Raw genomic sequence first — 17,980 nt, 5'->3', positions numbered from 1 at the left:
GTATATGCTTTGCCATCATGCCTCTCACACTGTTGATCTGGGCATTTCATAGCCCTTCAGCTTTTAATTGCTTTGTGTTTGGTAAGAATGCAATAAACTTAAGTATAAATAAATTCAGTGGGGGGGGGGGGTATTAAAAACAGATGCCTTGACAGCCGGTGCTGGGGCCTGAAAAAGAGACAGAGGTGAGTGGTGTGGCTGGCCCTGTCCTCAGAGTACTCTGTTGGGTGGGAGTCACACGCTTGTTATACTAATTTTTAAGGTACCATTGCTCTATTAATATCCAACAAGCCTTTCACCTGTACTCCCACTGCTGAGAATTGACCCTAATGAAACAATCTGAAATATGGGAATAAGCCTATGAGCCTTCCTTCAGATGAGCCTTTTTCAGATGAAAAATTGGGTCTTAAAATGTACAGGTCAGCAAATGTTAAGCGATCTAAGGTCCATTCGTCTGATGGAACGTTAGGCAGCTGTTAAACACATACTTATGAAAGCTCTACACCACGGGAAAGTGCTTATGAGATCGTGTTGGTGACTGAAAACAGGGCATAGAATTGTATATACACTAATTAGAACTACATTAAAATATGAATTTGAAGTGAAAACAAAGATGAGGTACTGGTTTTCACCTAAAGAATTGGCAATGACAAAAGCTAACAGTGCTGTCATGAGTGTGGTAAGACTGACATTCCAACACACAAAAGCAGGATTGGGGATCGGTACATCCTTCTGGAAAGCTGTTTGACAGTATCACAAGCCCTATAGTGTTCAGATTTTTTTTTAAAGTGTAGCATTATTTATAATAACTAAAATTGCAGACTGTTGATGTCCAATGATAGGGAAATGGTTAAGTGAATGACATTACATCCATGCTAGATATTATGATGTAATGCAGCCATTAAGTGTCATACTTTTATAACAGAGAAGAATGCTTAAGAAACAATGTGAAGTGGAAAAGAAGCAATAACAACAACAACAACAGTAATAGTAAAGCAAACTCTTACAGCATGTACTCTGTCCCAGGTATTGTTCAAATGCTTTACATATTAGCTCTCACAACAGACTTATGAGATAGGCACCATTTATTATCTCTATTTTATAGATGAGGAAAGTGGAGCACAGAGAGGTTCAGTAACTTGCCCAAAGCTGTGCAGCTCATTAGAGCCATTGATGTGATTGGAGCACAGCATATTAGCTTCAGTGTCCATGTTCCTAACAACAGCACTCCATCAGGGCCTCTGAGGATTCCGAGCACCTTAAAGCATGATCCCAATTATAGTTGCTCAAATAACTGTGTCTTTTTCAAATAAGATGAAAGAAAAGCAAATGCACTAAGGTATTAAGAGTAGTTACTTCTGGTTTATAAGATTACAGGTAATTATCTTATTTATGCTTTCTTCTGTTTTCCCAATTTTAACCAATGATCTTTTGTTATTTTTGTAAGAGAAAAAATAATGGACGATTTTAAAACATGCATTTGAAAAAAAAATTTAAATACACTGAAAAGTTAATAATGATTGTGTTGAGATTATATTTTCCTCTTTTTGAGAAAATATTTTCTTTTTTGTAGATATATCACTCTTATACAAAAATTTTAAAATAAATAACTGATTACAAGTCAGCCATCCTGGTAATTCTGGAAGCTGATGCTCATGTCTATTTTTGCAGGAGATGGGGCTGCTGGTGGGCTTCAGGCACTTATGTACAAGCCGAGGAAGGCCCAGAGGCCCAGGAGCTCAAGAGGAAACCACTAGCAGTGGTTCTCTTTAGAGGGCAGGTTTCACACAATTACTTTCGGCTCTTCAGTTTTCTAATTTCTTACCTGTTTTCTGCATTAGGCATTTGTGTAATATTTGAAGCATATAAAGTGTGCTTGCATCACCCTTGTAAGAAAAGAAAATAAGGAAAGCTAGATTTACATATTTTTTAAATGTTGATAACCATCGTGGTCATTTTGTAATGTGTAGAAATATAAAATCACTATGTTGCACGCCTGGAACTAACATAGTGTTGTAGGTCAGTTATACTTCAATTTAAAAAAGAAAAGAAAAACATTGATAACCATTGCTTCCATGTTTTTTTCTACATTTTCTCAAAAGTTTTAGGGTCAGAAGCCTGCTGCTTTCCTTTTGTACTAATTTCTTTTTCTCTCTGCCTCGACAGGAAGGAAGCGGGAATGGTTTAAAATAGAAGATGCCATAAAAGTGCTGCAGTATCACAAACCGGTGCAAGCATCGTATTTTGAAACGTTGAGGCAAGGCTACTCAGCCAACAATGGCACCCCGCTCGTGGCCACCACTTACTCAGTTTCTGCTCAGAGCTCGATGCCAGGCATCAGATGACTGAAGATTTCCTGTAAGAGAAATGGAAATTGGAAACTAGACTGAAGTGCAGGTCTTCCCTCTCACCCTTGCTCTTTCACCTCTCCTCACAGGCCTCCTCTTTCAAATAAGGCATGATGGGCAGCAGAGAAAGGGTTTATTGATAGTGTTGCTGTTTGGTGTTAAGTGATGGGGTTTTTTCTTCTCTTTTTATTGAGGGGGTGGGGGGTGGGGGTGTAATTTGTCAGTACTTTTGTGCATGATCTGTCTCTCCCTTTTCACACCCCTACAATTCTCTAAAGAGGCAAACAGCCTTCCCTCTGCCTTGGATTCTGAAGTGTTCCTGTTTGTTTCATCCCAGCCCTGGCCAGATTTTTTTTTTTTTAATTTTTTTTTTTAATTAACAGATACCAATATGAGATGAAATCTTTCAAGAATTTGTTCTGTAATGTGCTGTTAAGTCCAGTAGGTTGGTCACTTTCACTGCAGGATACATTTATCTACACATTATATACTGGGCATATAATATGTAAATAAATGACTCGTAGAAGAGGGATTTAACTGTTTAATTTTTCAAAGTTTTGTTTTTTAAATTCAGGGTGTTTCTGAAGTGGAGAGCCTCACAATTAATTTACTTTTTTGTTTCTGATGCTAGTGGCTAGGTAAAGTTCCCTGTCCTCTCTCTTTTCCCCAGTCATCAACTGTAGTTATGTAAGGTATGGGAAGAGTTTAGCTACCTTCATAGTGCTCCCAGGACTCATGGCCTTCTCTTCTCGAAACTGTGTTTCCATGCCAAGAAAGAAACAGGAAGAAACCTATTTTCTTTTTTATTACCAAGCCAGGAGCAAATGGCCTCAGCTCAGATCTGGAGAAACAATGCTAGAAATTGAATTCCTCCCTACATGTTGACAATAGGGATTTGAACTGGATTCTTGGGATTACTATCTAAAAAACTGGAGCGTCGAGCACTGTTTCTATCCTGCTGGTTTGGAGTTTTTTCCATAATGCTACTTATCGCCGACAAAGGCCTCTCTCCCTGTGCATCCATGCCTTACACCGTGCTGAACTGGATATTGTCCTTGTGCTCTGAAGCATCCAACTATACTTGGCAAGTGCAGCTGTACAGTCCTGTCCCCATTCTGGGTAACCATGTTACGTTCCTGAAAAGTACACAGGAGGAAAATTCAGATGTTTGCTTGTCTTTGTAATGTTATAGCACTTGTAATTGCACCATGGAGCATGCTCAGAAATATTACATATGTCTCCCACTGGGATGTGAAAGGTCCATCGTCCGCTGAGAAGTGGTATGGGAGAATGCTTAATCATTTATTAGAACAGCAACATAATGCATTGGCTCCCTGCAAACTGTCTTGTTGGTTTTTGGTACAGGTTTGATGCTGGCTTCATTTGCCAATTGTGTTGTTTAGTCGAGAAGTACGCAGAAAAGGGTCTTGAGACCAGGGCTGGGGGTGGGGGGCACTGATCCATCCCTGGCTTGGGACAGGAGTTTGTTGCTATACTCTTAGTGGCACCTCCTTTGTCAAAACATAGCCAAGATGTGAAATTAAAATCGTAGTTCTCTTTATTTAAAAACTCTAATAAATACTCAAACTTTGAAAAGCTTTTGCTCTTCCCTCCCACTAAAAGAAATGTAGTATCTGGTAGGCCTGTGTCATTTAATGTTCAGTGTTTTAGGGGACATCAGTTGATGAACTTAAATTTTTGCTATCTATTCTCGGTTTGCATATTCTCTCCCAGTCTTAAAACACGGAGCCAAAAAGCAGTGCCGGCAGTTTCCTTAGGATACCACTCTACCTCTGGGAAAGGAATCCTCTCCCTAAGTAAGGGTCCCAGTGGATAGAAAGCACCATGGGATTTGAGTCTAAATGCCAACTCACTGTTCATGTGTCCTACTTAAAAACGAACACACTGCTGCTTATTACCTGATTTAGAGCATTCTGAGGTTCTGTGCAAATAAATAAAGGGGACAATAAAATAAGTTCAGCTCAGTACTAAATGGAGTCCCCAAAACACAATCTTTGAAATCTACCTTTATGATATAGATTGAAAGAGCTTTGCAGGAAAACGATTAGTACTCTTGAAATAGGAACTGCATTGTTAATAGTAATTTTTGCTGTTTTTAGTGATCTGAAGATGTTTTCACTGGGCTGGTATAATAATACACTACCCTACAAAGTCCTGTTTGGATTGTTGTTGGCGTCTTTGGGTCAGGAAAGTGAACTGTTCCAAGAAGTATTTGTCATTGACATGAATGGATCCCATTAATGCAGTTAACTGGCGAGGTTGTGCTGATGCTTCCTTAACTGACAAAAGGAGGCTTTGTCCAACACCAGAATTGTTGAAACTGGTGCAGTTATCTCTTGCACTGGGATTCTGGTGAGCAGGGGTTGGTGTTTTTCCCTCCCTGGCACCATAAACACCATGGCTATCTCCTGACGTGTAGTCACAGCCCTTTTGTGATACATTACTTAGACGCATGGTTGCAGTAACCTTTCTATCTCCCCCAAAGAAAGCAAGGAAAAACAGAGGAAAGCTCAAAGTTTACCCTACTTGCAGAATATTTCGACAACACTGATTTGCCATTAATTCTGCAAGTACTCGCCTTATTCAGGCTTGGCAGAAACAGGTTCCTGTGTTCAGGGCAGATATAAAGTCTCTTTCTCACAGTGAACGGGCACATCTTAGATTCTGGTTATTACCAGAGTGCCCGTCAGAGTCCACCATACTCAGGATGGAGAAAGATAGCAATGGCTTTTTTTAAATTAAAATTTGTTTTTGGTTTATAAATTGCAGCCCTTGGGGAAACAACAGTGAGATCATGCCATTTTTTTGGACCAGGACTGTGTGTGAGTGTGTGTGTGTGTGTGTGTGTGTGTGTGTGAGAGAGAGAGAGAGCGAGAGAGAGAGAGAGAAGGAGGACTACCAGGAGTCAGCCACGTTAGGTTTTCTGGTTGCCTCTCAGAACAGTGCAGCCCATGAAAGAGGAGTCTTGATTTTTCTCATGGTAAACATAACAGGATGGAAAAGTTACTGAATTGACTGTTTTATTTTTACAAGTGTCTGCTGCCCCATCTGCCCTGTGAGGTGAGGCTTCCCTCACTGCTGAGTCTGAGCTGAGGCCATCTGGAGGGATCAGAGAGTGTGGGAGTATCACCCCGCTAAGGCTGAGCAAGGCCTAGAAGGTGGCTTCACCGCAGGATTTCCGCCCTCTGCATTGCGTTGCCAGTGCTGTGGAAAGTGAGGCGCTGGAGGCCTTGCTTCCCGCAGCCTCTGGGGAGCAGAGTGGGTCACTGCCCTCTGAGAGTGTTTGCAGTTTTTTGTACACTGTTGCTACATAGTCAAGTTCCTTCATGGCAGAGAAATATTTTCTGTTTCAGTGTTAGGAGTCAGCCCATGTAAAGTCTCTTAGACTTGCTTAGAAGAAAAAAAAAGTCACCTTTTGTTTTTAGAATTCTAGGAGGAAGAAGTTCCCCATAGAACCATGCTTCCTCCTTCTCCTTCCCCTTTCTCTTCTCCCCATACAGTGCTCATTGGGGGCTTCTTCTAAACCTCTTCAACAGAGGGGAGTAATCGGTCTTCTGACGGACATGGATGTGCGTTTCACACCTTGTACTTAACATATTTGTCATTTCCATCTAGTGCTGTGTTAATACCTTCGTTGATCTCCCCACCTGATCTTTTTTTTTAAACAGCTTAGCCTGAGCCATATTTTTTTTTCATTTACAAAAAGGATTTAATAACCACAATGTGATTTTTGCCACAACTGTATGATTTTTAATATTTCTGAAGTGTTCTCTAAGCCCATCCTAGTTGAGAGTGGATTTAGCATTAGAAGAAATACCTGGAGAAATCTCCACAGTGGGATGAATTTTTGCTTAAAGAGAAATGAGAGTTGATAATATAGCTCCATCCTGGTCCCACCTGCATTTCACATCCACATCTTTACAAAAAATAGGAGACATGCAGGATAGTCAACTCAAGCATTTCTAGGGAGAGGAGATTGTTTAATGGTGATTAAATAATGCAGATGGCTCTTTGAGTTCTTATTCTTGAAGACTCTAAAAGAAGTCAGACCTGAGGCTGTGCAGTTTATACTGCCCAGTTGGGGTGGCAGTCATTTCTTCTGAGCACTGCTGGGATGGAACCTAGTTCCCCAAGGCTCTGCAGCTGTCGACCTTAGTGGCGTCAGCCTTGCTCCATCAGGGCACCGCCCCTTCACTTGGGGTAGGTGGGAAAGCACCCCAGAGTCAGCCTCTGCACTCTGGGGTGAGCTTGCAACAGAGACCACACCATCCAGAAGAGCTGTGTATATTCCACGTCACCTGACATGTCACCTAAAGCAGTAAGACATTTGAGATTTTCAAGTAAATTGTGAATTGCTAAATACTGCAATCTATAGAATATACTACATCAGGTTGACTTGAGGTCATCACAGGCCCTGGGAACCTGCTTTTAGGCAGACTCTCCTTTGGAAGCCAGGAGCCTTCCACTCCTGTCTCTGAAAAGGCAGCTTCACACTTCGACAATGTTTTTGCATTAGCTTGATAACCTTTCAGGGATGGGTAAAGCCTAATCAGGACATTAAAAAAATGATATCTCTCACCTTCAGAGTAATCCGATAGTTTGTCCTCCTAATCCCCTTAAAAGTTAATAAATAAACAGAGAAATAAAGAATCCCTTTTGGTGTTGATTCTAACAGACTCCTTGAGCTGAGGCTGGAAGTCATGTGATTTGATTTTGTGTGTCTGCTACATGAAGCTTTTGAAGTGAAAAGGGCATGTCTCTCCCCTAAATCTGTGTTGATAGTGATGATCTGTGAGCCTGAGCTTGTCCTAGAAAATGAGACTGTCCACCTGGCAAGGGGAGCACAAAGGAAAGCCTCCTTAACTCAGAATTGAGCACAGCAGGAGGGCCTCTGCGGAAGAAGGAAGTGCTTTTGGCTGAAAAAGCAAGATTAATATCTAGAAGGTGGCTAGTCATTGCTTCTGTTCCTCCAGCAATTAGGTTGTTTAATTAAATAGGTTTCTTTCAGTTTACATTCCCACTTCTTAACCCCAAACAGGGGCCACTAGAACAGCAAAAAAAGGCATTAAAAGGCATTGAACCCCCTGGAGATAGGCTTTAAAAGATACAAAAGCAGCAGCCTTGTCATTTTCCAGGTTCATCACCATTTTGATGTGCTACCTGTCCTTCCATCCCCACTGCAGCCAGGCCAGATGTGAAGATTCTATTAATATTTGAGTTGGGGAACATAAATTCTGGTTCTGGAACAATTACCTACTAAATTGCTCACCATCTGTGGACGTTATCCATCGGATGCGCCTTTCAGGGAACATTTCAACAATACAGTAAAATCACTCTTCTGGGCTTGAGGCCCCAATCAGGCATTAAGATCAAAATCTTAAATCTTTGGAACTTCTCAGGAAGAAAGCAAGATACCCATTCCCGATGCTGGGCCTTGAGACTGGACTCCTTGTCTGTACAGCGGGGTGGAGTGGCTCACCTTCAGGAAGTCATTTCTCCAGTGAGGTTGACTGTAAGTCCCTACAGGAAGTAATACTGATATGAGCCTGGCTTTCTGAACACTTTTGTGCTGAATTGAAAATGTTAACCTAAAGCAATAGACCCATGTAGCCTCTTCCACCTCATTACTGTCCCATTGGAATGAAATGTCCCAGCATTTCAGTGTTAAGGCTTGGTCTTAACATAATAGATATGACTTATGCCAGGGAAGATAGAGGCTGATTATGGAGACACCCACAACCAGAACAGATAGGCCTGCTCCATGTAAGGCCTCCACAGGGGCAGGTTTAAGTTAGGTCTTGGAGAGCTTCCAAAGCACTGGGGGGAGGGGAGGACTTCAAGGGCCTTTGCTCAGCCAGCAGGCGGCTTGTGCTCCTCCCGAGGACACGAAGGATTCGGAGGGAGCGGCAGGCACCTAAGCCACGGTGCGCAGACACAAACCTGCCCTTTTGCCTCCTCCCACGTGACTGAGAGCATTTTTTGCTCAGAATCCAAAGGGATTCTCTCCTCCAAAATCCAGTTTGCTTCAGGTGTTTTGTTCCGCCTCTGAGAACCTCACCCTTTCACTCACCGGTTCATGGACGTAGATGTGCTGCTCAGGGCACAGATTCACGAGGGAGTCCAGGGCCCAGCAGTTGCATAGTGTTGCATTTTGTAGTTAGAAAAACAGTTGGTCCACTCTATTATAAAAGAGACACAGTGTGGGGTGCAGTTTTATAAATGTCAGTTCTGTTTTTATTGTCTCATGGTCTGAAAACATTCAAACTGATACATAATTGAAGAAAAAGTTGGTGGTTAAAGTAAATAAAATGTCAGTTAGTGCACCTATCTTAAAGATAACTACCAGTGTATACCATGTGTTTAAGGAAGTAGGAGCATTTGAGGATGTTGTAAAAGTAAAGCAGGTATCTCTGGCCTACCCAAGTGTTTTAGAGGGAGGACGTGGAAGCCCATTAGTAGCACCTTTATACTTGATTTTGTATAAAGAGGGCAGTCTTTATTTCAAGGACCTTTTTCCCATCCTACCCAATCACCTTGGTAGGGGATGGGCTCTAAGGAAGAAGCAGTGAGGCCCCAGCTCTATTTGCTGAGCTACAGGGTATGATCTCCAAACAGCATAAGGAGTATTTGAGGGGTTTCCTAACTCTGCTCACCTCCACTGCACTCATCTACCATCAGCACCAGAAGGGTTAAACTCCCTGGGACCATTCCAGTTCTGAAGCAGATGAACTAGAGGTGCTTCCGAACCCTGTCTTCGCCAAGTGTATCGCGCAGGTGCAGTCTCCCTTTGGCCAAGTTCAACAGGTGTTTCCAGGGAACCCTTTGGATGGAGGTAAAGTAGCCAAGGTGTACTGAGTTTAACTTTTTCTGAAGGACAGAGTCTTTGTCCCTTTCCCCTCATGTTTTAGATGAGGCCTAAATGACCAAGTCTCCAGAACTGAGACAGAGAGCCAGGGGCCCATGTACCCAGGGACCAGTCCCCTGGGGATCACACAGACTCAAACCAGACTATTCTGATTCCACCAGAACTCTACTGCTGTCCCCTTCCATCAGGACCACCCAGAAAAGCAAACAACTTAGCCTTTCCACCCATAGGTCACCTGGTTCCTTGGTGACCATTCTGCAGAGTGAGAATGGATCACCTGTTTAGGCAGTGTGCTGTATATTTGTAGAAAGGGTAGAAAGTGGCGTGGCCAATGGGCTGAGTACTCATCCTTGGAGAGGGTAGCAGAATAACCCCAGATTGGGCTCAACAAAACCCCAGGGAATCCAAGGAAAGGTGCTTGTGTGGGAGGAGGGGTTGGTTATGGTCCCTTAACCTCTTGGGACCTTTCACAACTGGGGTTTGGAATAATGTCGCCCTCACCCCTATCCAAATGTGCTCCAAGACGTAGGATCTCCTGACCCAGGGGTGCATGGTCTTGTTTTCCATTTTTTCGTTTGCAAAACAACCTTGCTTGGTATTTTATGGAAAAGCAAGTTTTCCTCCCTGCCCACTTGGAGCCACCTGCCCAGGCCTGGCTTCTTCCCCAGTCTCTCAGTGCTCTTAGGAGCTGAGGGGAGCAGAATGGGTCCAAAGGAGGTGGAAGGAAACTGAGTTTTCCTGCATCCCTTTCTTTAGGAGGCTGTTCTTAGGCTTCCCTCATACCTCTCTTTCCCGTGGGGGCAGGTGGGTTCTGGAGGAGGGCTGAAAAGAAAGTCCAGGTTTGGGTCTGAGACAGGTGCACAGCATACGCAAGTCCCCCTTTCCCCCCTTTAATAGCCAGCCAGCCGTGTGTAACCATCCCCTTACTAAAGCATCCCCTCGTGTGCCGGCAACAGAGGACAGCAAAGCCCTCCCCCATAGTCTAGCTGGAGCTCTGGTACTATCCCTAAAATCCCACCACCCCTATATCCGACTCCTTTTTGTAAAAACAAATGCTTAAACCTGTGAGTGTGCTATTCCTTTCTATGTGTTAATCAGTTTCTTTCCACTTGAACTGTGTGGGAGGGAAGCGCATTGGAACTGTAGGTTGTAATATTGTGCCAACCAATAAAAACCAGTATTTCACACACACCCCTGCTTAGTGTCTGGTTTCTTTCTAAAAGTTTTCCTCGAGTCCTTCTCATCAGTCTTCTTTTGATTTTACCACCACTCTCTGCTGGACTCTTGAGAGTTGCCCCAGAGGTCAGAGGTGGCTGCATGGAAGATTTGCTGTTCAGGGAATTCAAGTAAGGAATGAAGTGAAGCCCGGGCAGGTAGTGAGAGTCAGTGCCAGGGAGCCCCCGGCAGACACCCAGTGCTTCACTAGGAGCCCAGAGGGGCGTGAGGAGACAGAGGTGAGCCACATCCAGGACAACAAGGGAGTACAACAAGGGGTGCTCTCCTGTGTGGAAGCAGAAGTTGGGCATGGTGGAGTCAGGAAGGGCTGGAGCTGCGTTTTGAAGATGCATGCTGGTAGGACTTGCAGGCAGAGAACAGGCAGGGCATCGCCGGGGGAGAGCAACATGAAGTGAGCTGTGCCCCTCTGGCTGAAGACAGATGACAAGCATTATGGGCTGAAAAATAAAGCATGATGAGGCCAATTTAGGGAAAGCCCCAAAAGCCAGGCCAAGGAGTTTGGCTGCATACATGTGAAGTGCTCTTGAGCAGGGCAGTCATGTAGAATCAGCCATGTTTGAAGAGGAGGCAGGAGAGGTTGGAAAGGAGACACCTGGAAACTTGTGATGCCAGGCCTTACAGACTCAAGGAGTGGACCTGGGGATGGAGAGGGGGCTGGAGAAGCAAGAATAAAGAGTGTATCACAATCAGATAAACAACGTTCATCCACTGAGGGTCCCTGGCCTCTCTGGGACTCTGGTGGCATCACCACTTCATTCAGCCCCAGGGCAAATTCTCAATCAACTGGTCAGAGCACCCTTTCCTCCTAAAGTTCTGATTCTGCAGGCCTGCTTTATCCCATGATGATCACCATCCCTTCCTCTATCAAAGGATTCTTTTGCCAGATTTAGCATGTATAATGAGGCTGTGAGTTTATGAACGCCAATGCAAGTGATACATGCAGGAAACCACCAAATGGCCACCTCTAATTGGGATCTGGGGTTCCGGAAACTCTCCACTCGCCCACATCAGATCATGATGGGCCATTCTAAAGGTGACCCATCCCCATCACATTCACTACATGTTGATTGTTCTTCATTCTCAGGGTAAATGCAAATATTGGGATTACCTTGCTGCAGCCCAGTCTCTTAATAGTCTTCAGGACTTGTGGCAGGAGGGAGGGCGAGTGGGAGAGAAATCTTAAAAGGCCCCAAAACTTTGAGCATGAGTGACCAGAGGAAATCAGCCCAACGAACACGAATGCCACTCTGACATTGCTGAAACCAGCACCGGGGACAGTGCTGTGACATGCATTGCACTTCCTACGCCCTCTGTTATTCTGAGGTGGCAGCTTTGACCAACTCAAACCAGATGGAGTTGGCAGAATTCCTGCCCAAACCCCAGTCAGGCTGGCTCCCATCCTCTCTGGAGACCTGATAACCGTGCTGAAGAAACCCTGTTGTTATAAACCATGGACTTGTTTGCTTTGTGGTTTCAGACACATTTGAGGTGTGAAAGGTTTCTTTTATCTCCTTGGTCTTGTGACACCCAGCTAACATCTCAGCATCTGCGATGCAGCCGTGAGGCTCCATGTTCTATGGCCTGAATTCCAGCAATGTGCTCAACCCAGGACATGCAGTCCTCACAGAGGCACCTGCTTGGGTGACAGATGGCATGCAGTGGAAGATACGACAGCCTGGGTAGGTAAGCCATTGGGGGTGGGGTGAGAGGGGCCGATGGAGAGAGCTTGGGCAGGGGGACCATGGAAGGGTGGGATGAGTAAGGGATTCAGAAAAGGGAGGGAGGATAGGGCAGGCTGCCTGCTCTAATAGAAGGTGTGAGCGTTGGATTTAGACCAGGGTTCAGGTCTCCGCTCAGCCGTTGACAAGCTCTGTGATCTTGGGCAAGTTACCGTCTGTGTTCCTTCCTATTCATTGGGGGAGAAGTCTACTTTGTGGGGTCGTCGTGAGCGTTAAATAAGTGAAGGAGTGTATGTGATGCCAGAGTTGGTGTGTGATCATTAAATAGTGGCTGTGAGTGAATACCTGTTTGGGAAATGCCAAGGACCGTGCTGAGTTCACTAAATAAGACAAGTCACAACAGACACAATCACAATGCAAAGTGACAAATGCAATAAAAAGAAGGCAGAGAGTGACTAACTCCATCCCAGTGGAGCCACCATCTGAGAGGATTCATGAAGGGTGAAGGAATTCTCGACCAAGGGGACAGCATGTGCAAGGGCGCTGTGCTCGGGTAACAGCGAGTTTGCGGGGGCTGGAATGTGATAGCCGTGATGGGGAGGGAGGAGGGAGGGAGAGCCAGGAGGTGCCACGGGAAAGGTCAGCTGGGGTCAGGTGGCTTGGCTGGCTGTTTAAACTTTACTCTGCATGACTGGGAAGCCAACAAAGGTTTTAAAACAGCAGTGACTACATCGAGTGGGGCACTTAGGGAAGATGATACTACTCGCTACTGAGTGCTCCTGGCTTGTTGTTCCAGGCCTTTATGCCAGGTGGTGTGTTCACTGCTTTACAATTTCATCTTTGCCATCCTTGTGACACATAGGACCTTTGGTCATCACCTTCGTGATGGTAAAGGAAATGGCAGCCTAGGGAAGCAAACTACTTTTTAAAAGAATTGGAGAAACTAATTCTAAAAATTACAAGGTAGAGTGCCAAGGATGTCTAAGACGGTTTTGAAAAACTACAAGGAAAAACACAGGACTACACAGGGAAGTCCTGTGTTCTATCAGTATCAAGACTTTAAAGATAAAGTAACTGAAGCAATGTGATAAATGGGAATAGCTAGATAGAGAAGTGAATTAGGAAACTGAATAGAACAGGGGACCAAGAAACAGACCTATGCATATGTGGGAATATGGTAAGAGCCAGAGGAGACATGCACCCAAGTGGGGAAAGGATTGGTCCTTCAGTAAATGGTGTTGGAACAATTGACTAGACAAATGGAAAAAAATAAATTTAGATCCCTACCTCACACCATACAATGAAAATAAATTCGCAAATGTATAAAATGAGTCATAAAGCTTTTAGAAGAAAATACAGAAGTTAAGTAATACATCCAAGGTCACACAGGTAATAAATGGAAGAACTGTAGTCAAACGCAAGGGGTCTGACTCCAGAACCTGCCTTCTCACCCACTTAGTAGTACTCTCTCCTGGTCACTTTAGAGTGTTAAGATGGACCAGAGCAAGCAGAAACTGAAGTCAGGGAGGTGGTGAATGAATTTGCATCTGGTCCCCAAACACCTGACATGAAGGGTTGCTGAGGAGGCAGAGGGAGAGACTTCCTCATGTAATCACCATCACTCAGCCAACAGGTTGGGCACTGATGATGTGCCAGCACACTGCCAGGTGTCTGTGAAGAGATCATCTGGAACTCCACGAATACGTATTGAGAGTGTATGGGTAGCCATGACACTTAAGTAGGTGTGAAGAGGATAAAAATAAGGGAACAGTGGTGAATCATTACGTGGTAGGCCTGGAAGGATTTTAGGGATCATCTAATCCTCTCATTTTACAGATTGGAAAATAGGCACAGTGAGAAGGGACTTTTCACCAGTATTCGAGTTTGGAACCCTGAGCAAAGAATACATATCTCTGGCCATGCTGTAAATAGCCAGCTCTTCTGGCTCTGTGGACATGAAAGTATATTTTTTAATGGTTATCCCATTCTTGGCCACCAAACTCTATCTAAGCCGGTGCCAAGTCTAAACCCACGTCCATCACTTCATCACTCACTCACTCACCATTATTTACTTGGTATTTCTTGTCCCCATCTCCTCCCCCTGCAGCCCCCCTACAGAATCCCAATCCTGAATTCACCCCTCCTATGCAAGAGCTGAGCCTGCCCAGAGAAAACCATATGGGGTCCTGTGGGGTCACTATGGGTTTATGCGTCCCCTCTAGTGGGCCTCCAGTGCCGCCCATCAATGGCTAGTGACTGGCACACTGACAAATCCAAAGGCCACTTATCTTCTCCCTGACTTCACTGACTCCTCCCTGCCACCTGCACCCCTCCCCGCCACCAGTGTCCTGGCTACACTTCTGGTTCTCCTCCTACCCACAGCTTTCAGAGTAAAGTTCTAATACCCTAGAGTAGTACCCAATATCTTTTGTGATTTGGCCCCTGCCCACCTCTGCAGACTCATTTCTTGCCACCCACCTTGCCCTTCTTTTCCCCTGGCCTCATAGAACATTTTGCAGTTCTTCAAAGGTACCATGTACCATTGCACTGCTTCACAATTCACATGTGCTGTGCTATTCTTTGGGAAAGATGTCCAAGATCCTCTCCCCTAAGAGGAGCTGAGTGACTCCTGTGCATGCCCCCATTCTGAAGGCAGGGAGAATATCTCTGTTCTTTGCATCCAGCTGAGTGGTTCAGAGCAGGTACCTAGGAAATGCAGGTTGGAGGAAGCAAAGAGCCATGGCATTTGGGGATGTCCACAGCACAAAGAATGTCTGCCTAGTGTCATTCTGTTCTCTCAACAACAACAACAACACACACACACACACACACACACACACACACACACACACCCTTCCCTTTCCCCCAGACCTGGAAGCAAATGTAGAACTACCCTCAGGGATGGGGAGAGAGAAGTTTGGAACAGGTGGAGGTGGGGGTAGTTAAGGGTCATATTCAACCAGTGTGGTGCCCACCAACAAATCAGAACAAACACCCTATTGAAGCCTGTCCTCTGAGACCCCTTCCCCAGCTGCTTCTTCTTGCCTTGAACTTGGGAGTTAGAGGGAAAGAGGGGAGGAAACCCCCAGTTCCTGCTACTCCCCTTATCTCTCAGCCCAGGATCCTGTGAACTTTCCCAGGTGGAGGGCAGGAGCTAAATGGAAGGCTGGTCACTTTCAGCACAGCCTGTGTCTGAGACAGGCAAGGAAAGCCAAGTTAGGATTGAGACTGGAGAAGGGAGGGGTGGTTATGGGGATTTGCAGTTTGGGGGGTGGAGTCGAGGGGAATTTGTTTTACTTGGAGGGAACTTGATCTGAGGAAACTGAGTGGACCGATTATAACAGCTAATATTTGACTGTGCTTTCCAGTTTACCAAGTACTCTCCCATCAGTTCAGACAATTCCTTGAACACTTACTGCCTGTACAAGGCTAAGGGCTCAGGGCCAGGACACTGACCTTCACATCTACCCTGAGAGGCAGGTAATTTGATCCCCAGCTCACTGTCGATGGAGGTGGAGCCTGGAGGAGACTAAAGGACAGGGGAAAGTAGTTTGGGTGTGGGTAAGATTTAGAAGGTGAAGGAAAGCTGCGGGGAAGCAAATACCTTGAAGTCAGGCCTCTGGTGCTGTCAGGGGCTGGCCAGTAGGGACCCCGAAGTGGAGGGAGCCCCAAACCTACACTCCTCAGGCTGCCAGTGATGTCACAATGGCAGGTGCGGGAACTGTGGGGTCCCTCTCCGCCTCAACCCCACTGATCTTTATCCCGGAATGGGGTGAGGGCCGGCTCCACTAGGCAGTGTCTCAGAAGCTCGTTTTCCACTCCTTCTGGAGCAGCCCTCTGCTCTGCCCTCCGGAAAGAGGCCAATGGCCTTCTGGAAGGTGCGGAAGAACAGAGGAAGTAAAGGTATGGAGGTGGGAAATGGGATGCATGCGGAAAACCAGGTAACTGCACAAAAATAAGTGAGCCAATGTAAGAAAGAGCCAGGAAGAAAATACCCTCTGAAAGTGGGATTATGAGTAATTTTTCTTCTTTGTGATTTTGTATATTTTCCAACTCTTGGCAGTAATTTGTTTTTGCAATCAAAAACAATCAGATTGTTTTGTAATCCCTTACGTTTATGGAGCATGTTATTATTTACCTAATGCTTAAGCCCATAAATTTTTTTTTTTTTTTTTGGCCACGCCACGCGCAGCTTGCAGGATCTTAGTTCCCCGACCAGGGATTGAACCCAGCCCTTGGCAGTGAACGCACGGAGTCCTAACCACTGGATCTCCAGGGAATCCCCCATAAATGTAATTTCTTTCAATCAACAATAATCTTATTTATGAGATGGGCATTATTAGTTACATTTTTGAGTCAGGGACTCAGGTTCCAAGGTGTTGAGTGACTTAGTTGAAGCCACAAGAATAGCCAGTAGTGGGGTCAGGGCACTTTGGGCCAGCCTGGCAAGGTTGAGCCTGGGCAATGTGATGGTGGCCAACAAGATTCTGCTACAGTCTTGGTTCCTTTTTCTTTGTATGTCTCCCCCTTCCCAATCCCTGGGCATTGGCCCATTGACTCACCTGTCATTAACTCCATTAACTCATTTATAAAATAAATAAAAATATCATATTTTTAAAAACTGTATTGAGGGGCTTCCCTGGTGGTGCAGTGGTTAAGCATCTGCCTGCCAATGCAGGGGACACGGGTTTGAGCCCTGGTCCAGGAAGATCCCACATACCACAGAGCAACTAAGCCCGTGCGCCACAACTGCTGAGCCTGTGCTCTAGAGTCCGGGAGCCACAACTGCTGAGCCCATGTGCCACAGCTACTGAAGCCCGCGTGCCTAGAGCCTGTGCTCCGCAACAAGAGAAGCCACTGCAACGAGAAGCCTGCACGCTGCAACGAAGAGCAGCCCCCCGCTCACCGCAACTAGAGAAAGCCCGCATGCAGCAATGAAGACCCAATTCAACCAAAAATAAATAAATTAATTTTAAAAAACTGTATTGAGCTACAATTAACATAAGCTGCACACATTTAAAGTGTACAGTTTAATACATCTTGACATATGTGTCCAAATGAAACTATCATAACCAAGGTAATAGACCTATCCCTCACCCGCAAAAGTTCCTTTGTGCCTATTTGAGACCGCTCTCACCTGACCCTCACACATCCTTCTTCAAGTAAACACTAATCTGCTTTCTGTCACTGTAGTTTAGTCTGTATTTTCTAGAGTTTCATATAATAGAATCATACATTAGAATTTGTATATATTGCAAGGTATGGATTCAAGGTGATAATTTTTGCATATAGATAACAAGTTGTTCCAGTACCATTTCCTAAAAAGGCTATCCTATTCTTAGTTTGCTGTGTTTGGGGTTTTGGTTTTGGTTTTTGGTTTTCTTTTGTTTTTGGCCACACCGTGTGGCGTGTGGGATCTTAGATCCCCAACCAGGGATCGAAACCATGTTCCCTGCACTGGGAGCATGGATTCTTTTTTTTTTTTTTATCATGAAAATGTCATTTAATGCAAGTTTCTATCAATATATACCTCCCATGCTTGATTTCCTAATAGTGTATCTTTGTTTGTTGAATGTTTGAAGATGTCTTTATCTTCATTCTTTTTTTTATCATGAAAGTGTCATTTAATGCAAGTTTCTATCAATATGTACCTCCCATGCTTGATTTCCTAATAGTGTATTTTTGTTTGTTTTTTGAATGTTTGAAGATGTCTTTATTTTATCTTTTTTTTTTAACATCTTTATTGGAGTATAATTGCTTTACAATGGTGTGTTAGTTTCTGCTGTATAACAAAGTGAATCAGCTATACATATACATATATCCCCACATCT

General features: G+C 44.7%; 2 protein-coding genes across 7 annotated transcripts in view; both read left to right on the top strand.

Annotated features, from left to right (window-relative positions):
- NUDT3 (nudix hydrolase 3) overlaps positions 1-10,442 on the top strand; it is a 129,083-nt gene extending 118,641 nt beyond the window's left edge. For 4 of the 5 annotated variants that reach the window (XM_007120644.2, XM_028478575.2, XM_028478574.2 and 1 more), the window contains one exon: positions 2,167-3,944. In XM_007120644.2, coding sequence (XP_007120706.1) covers positions 2,167-2,345 — 179 coding nt within the window. In that variant the 3' untranslated portion in view covers positions 2,346-3,944. Of the gene's footprint in view, positions 1-2,166; positions 3,945-9,047 lie in introns of those variants that run through there. The other variant, XM_028478573.1, reaches the window with a different exon arrangement.
- Positions 10,443-15,390: 4,948 nt separating this feature from the next.
- The window catches only part of SMIM29 (small integral membrane protein 29), an 18,605-nt gene continuing 16,015 nt past the window's right edge, over positions 15,391-17,980 (top strand). For both annotated transcript variants that reach the window (XM_055079627.1, XM_055079626.1), the window contains exon 1: positions 15,391-16,052. The gene's annotated coding sequence lies outside the window, so the exon portion shown is untranslated. The remainder of the gene's footprint in view (positions 16,053-17,980) is intronic.

The sequence above is a fragment of the Physeter macrocephalus genome, chromosome 18 (assembly GCF_002837175.3).
Source record: "Physeter macrocephalus isolate SW-GA chromosome 18, ASM283717v5, whole genome shotgun sequence".
In the NCBI taxonomy this organism is placed as follows: Eukaryota; Metazoa; Chordata; class Mammalia; order Artiodactyla; family Physeteridae; genus Physeter; species Physeter macrocephalus.
This window is presented reverse-complemented; position numbering and strand designations above follow the sequence as displayed.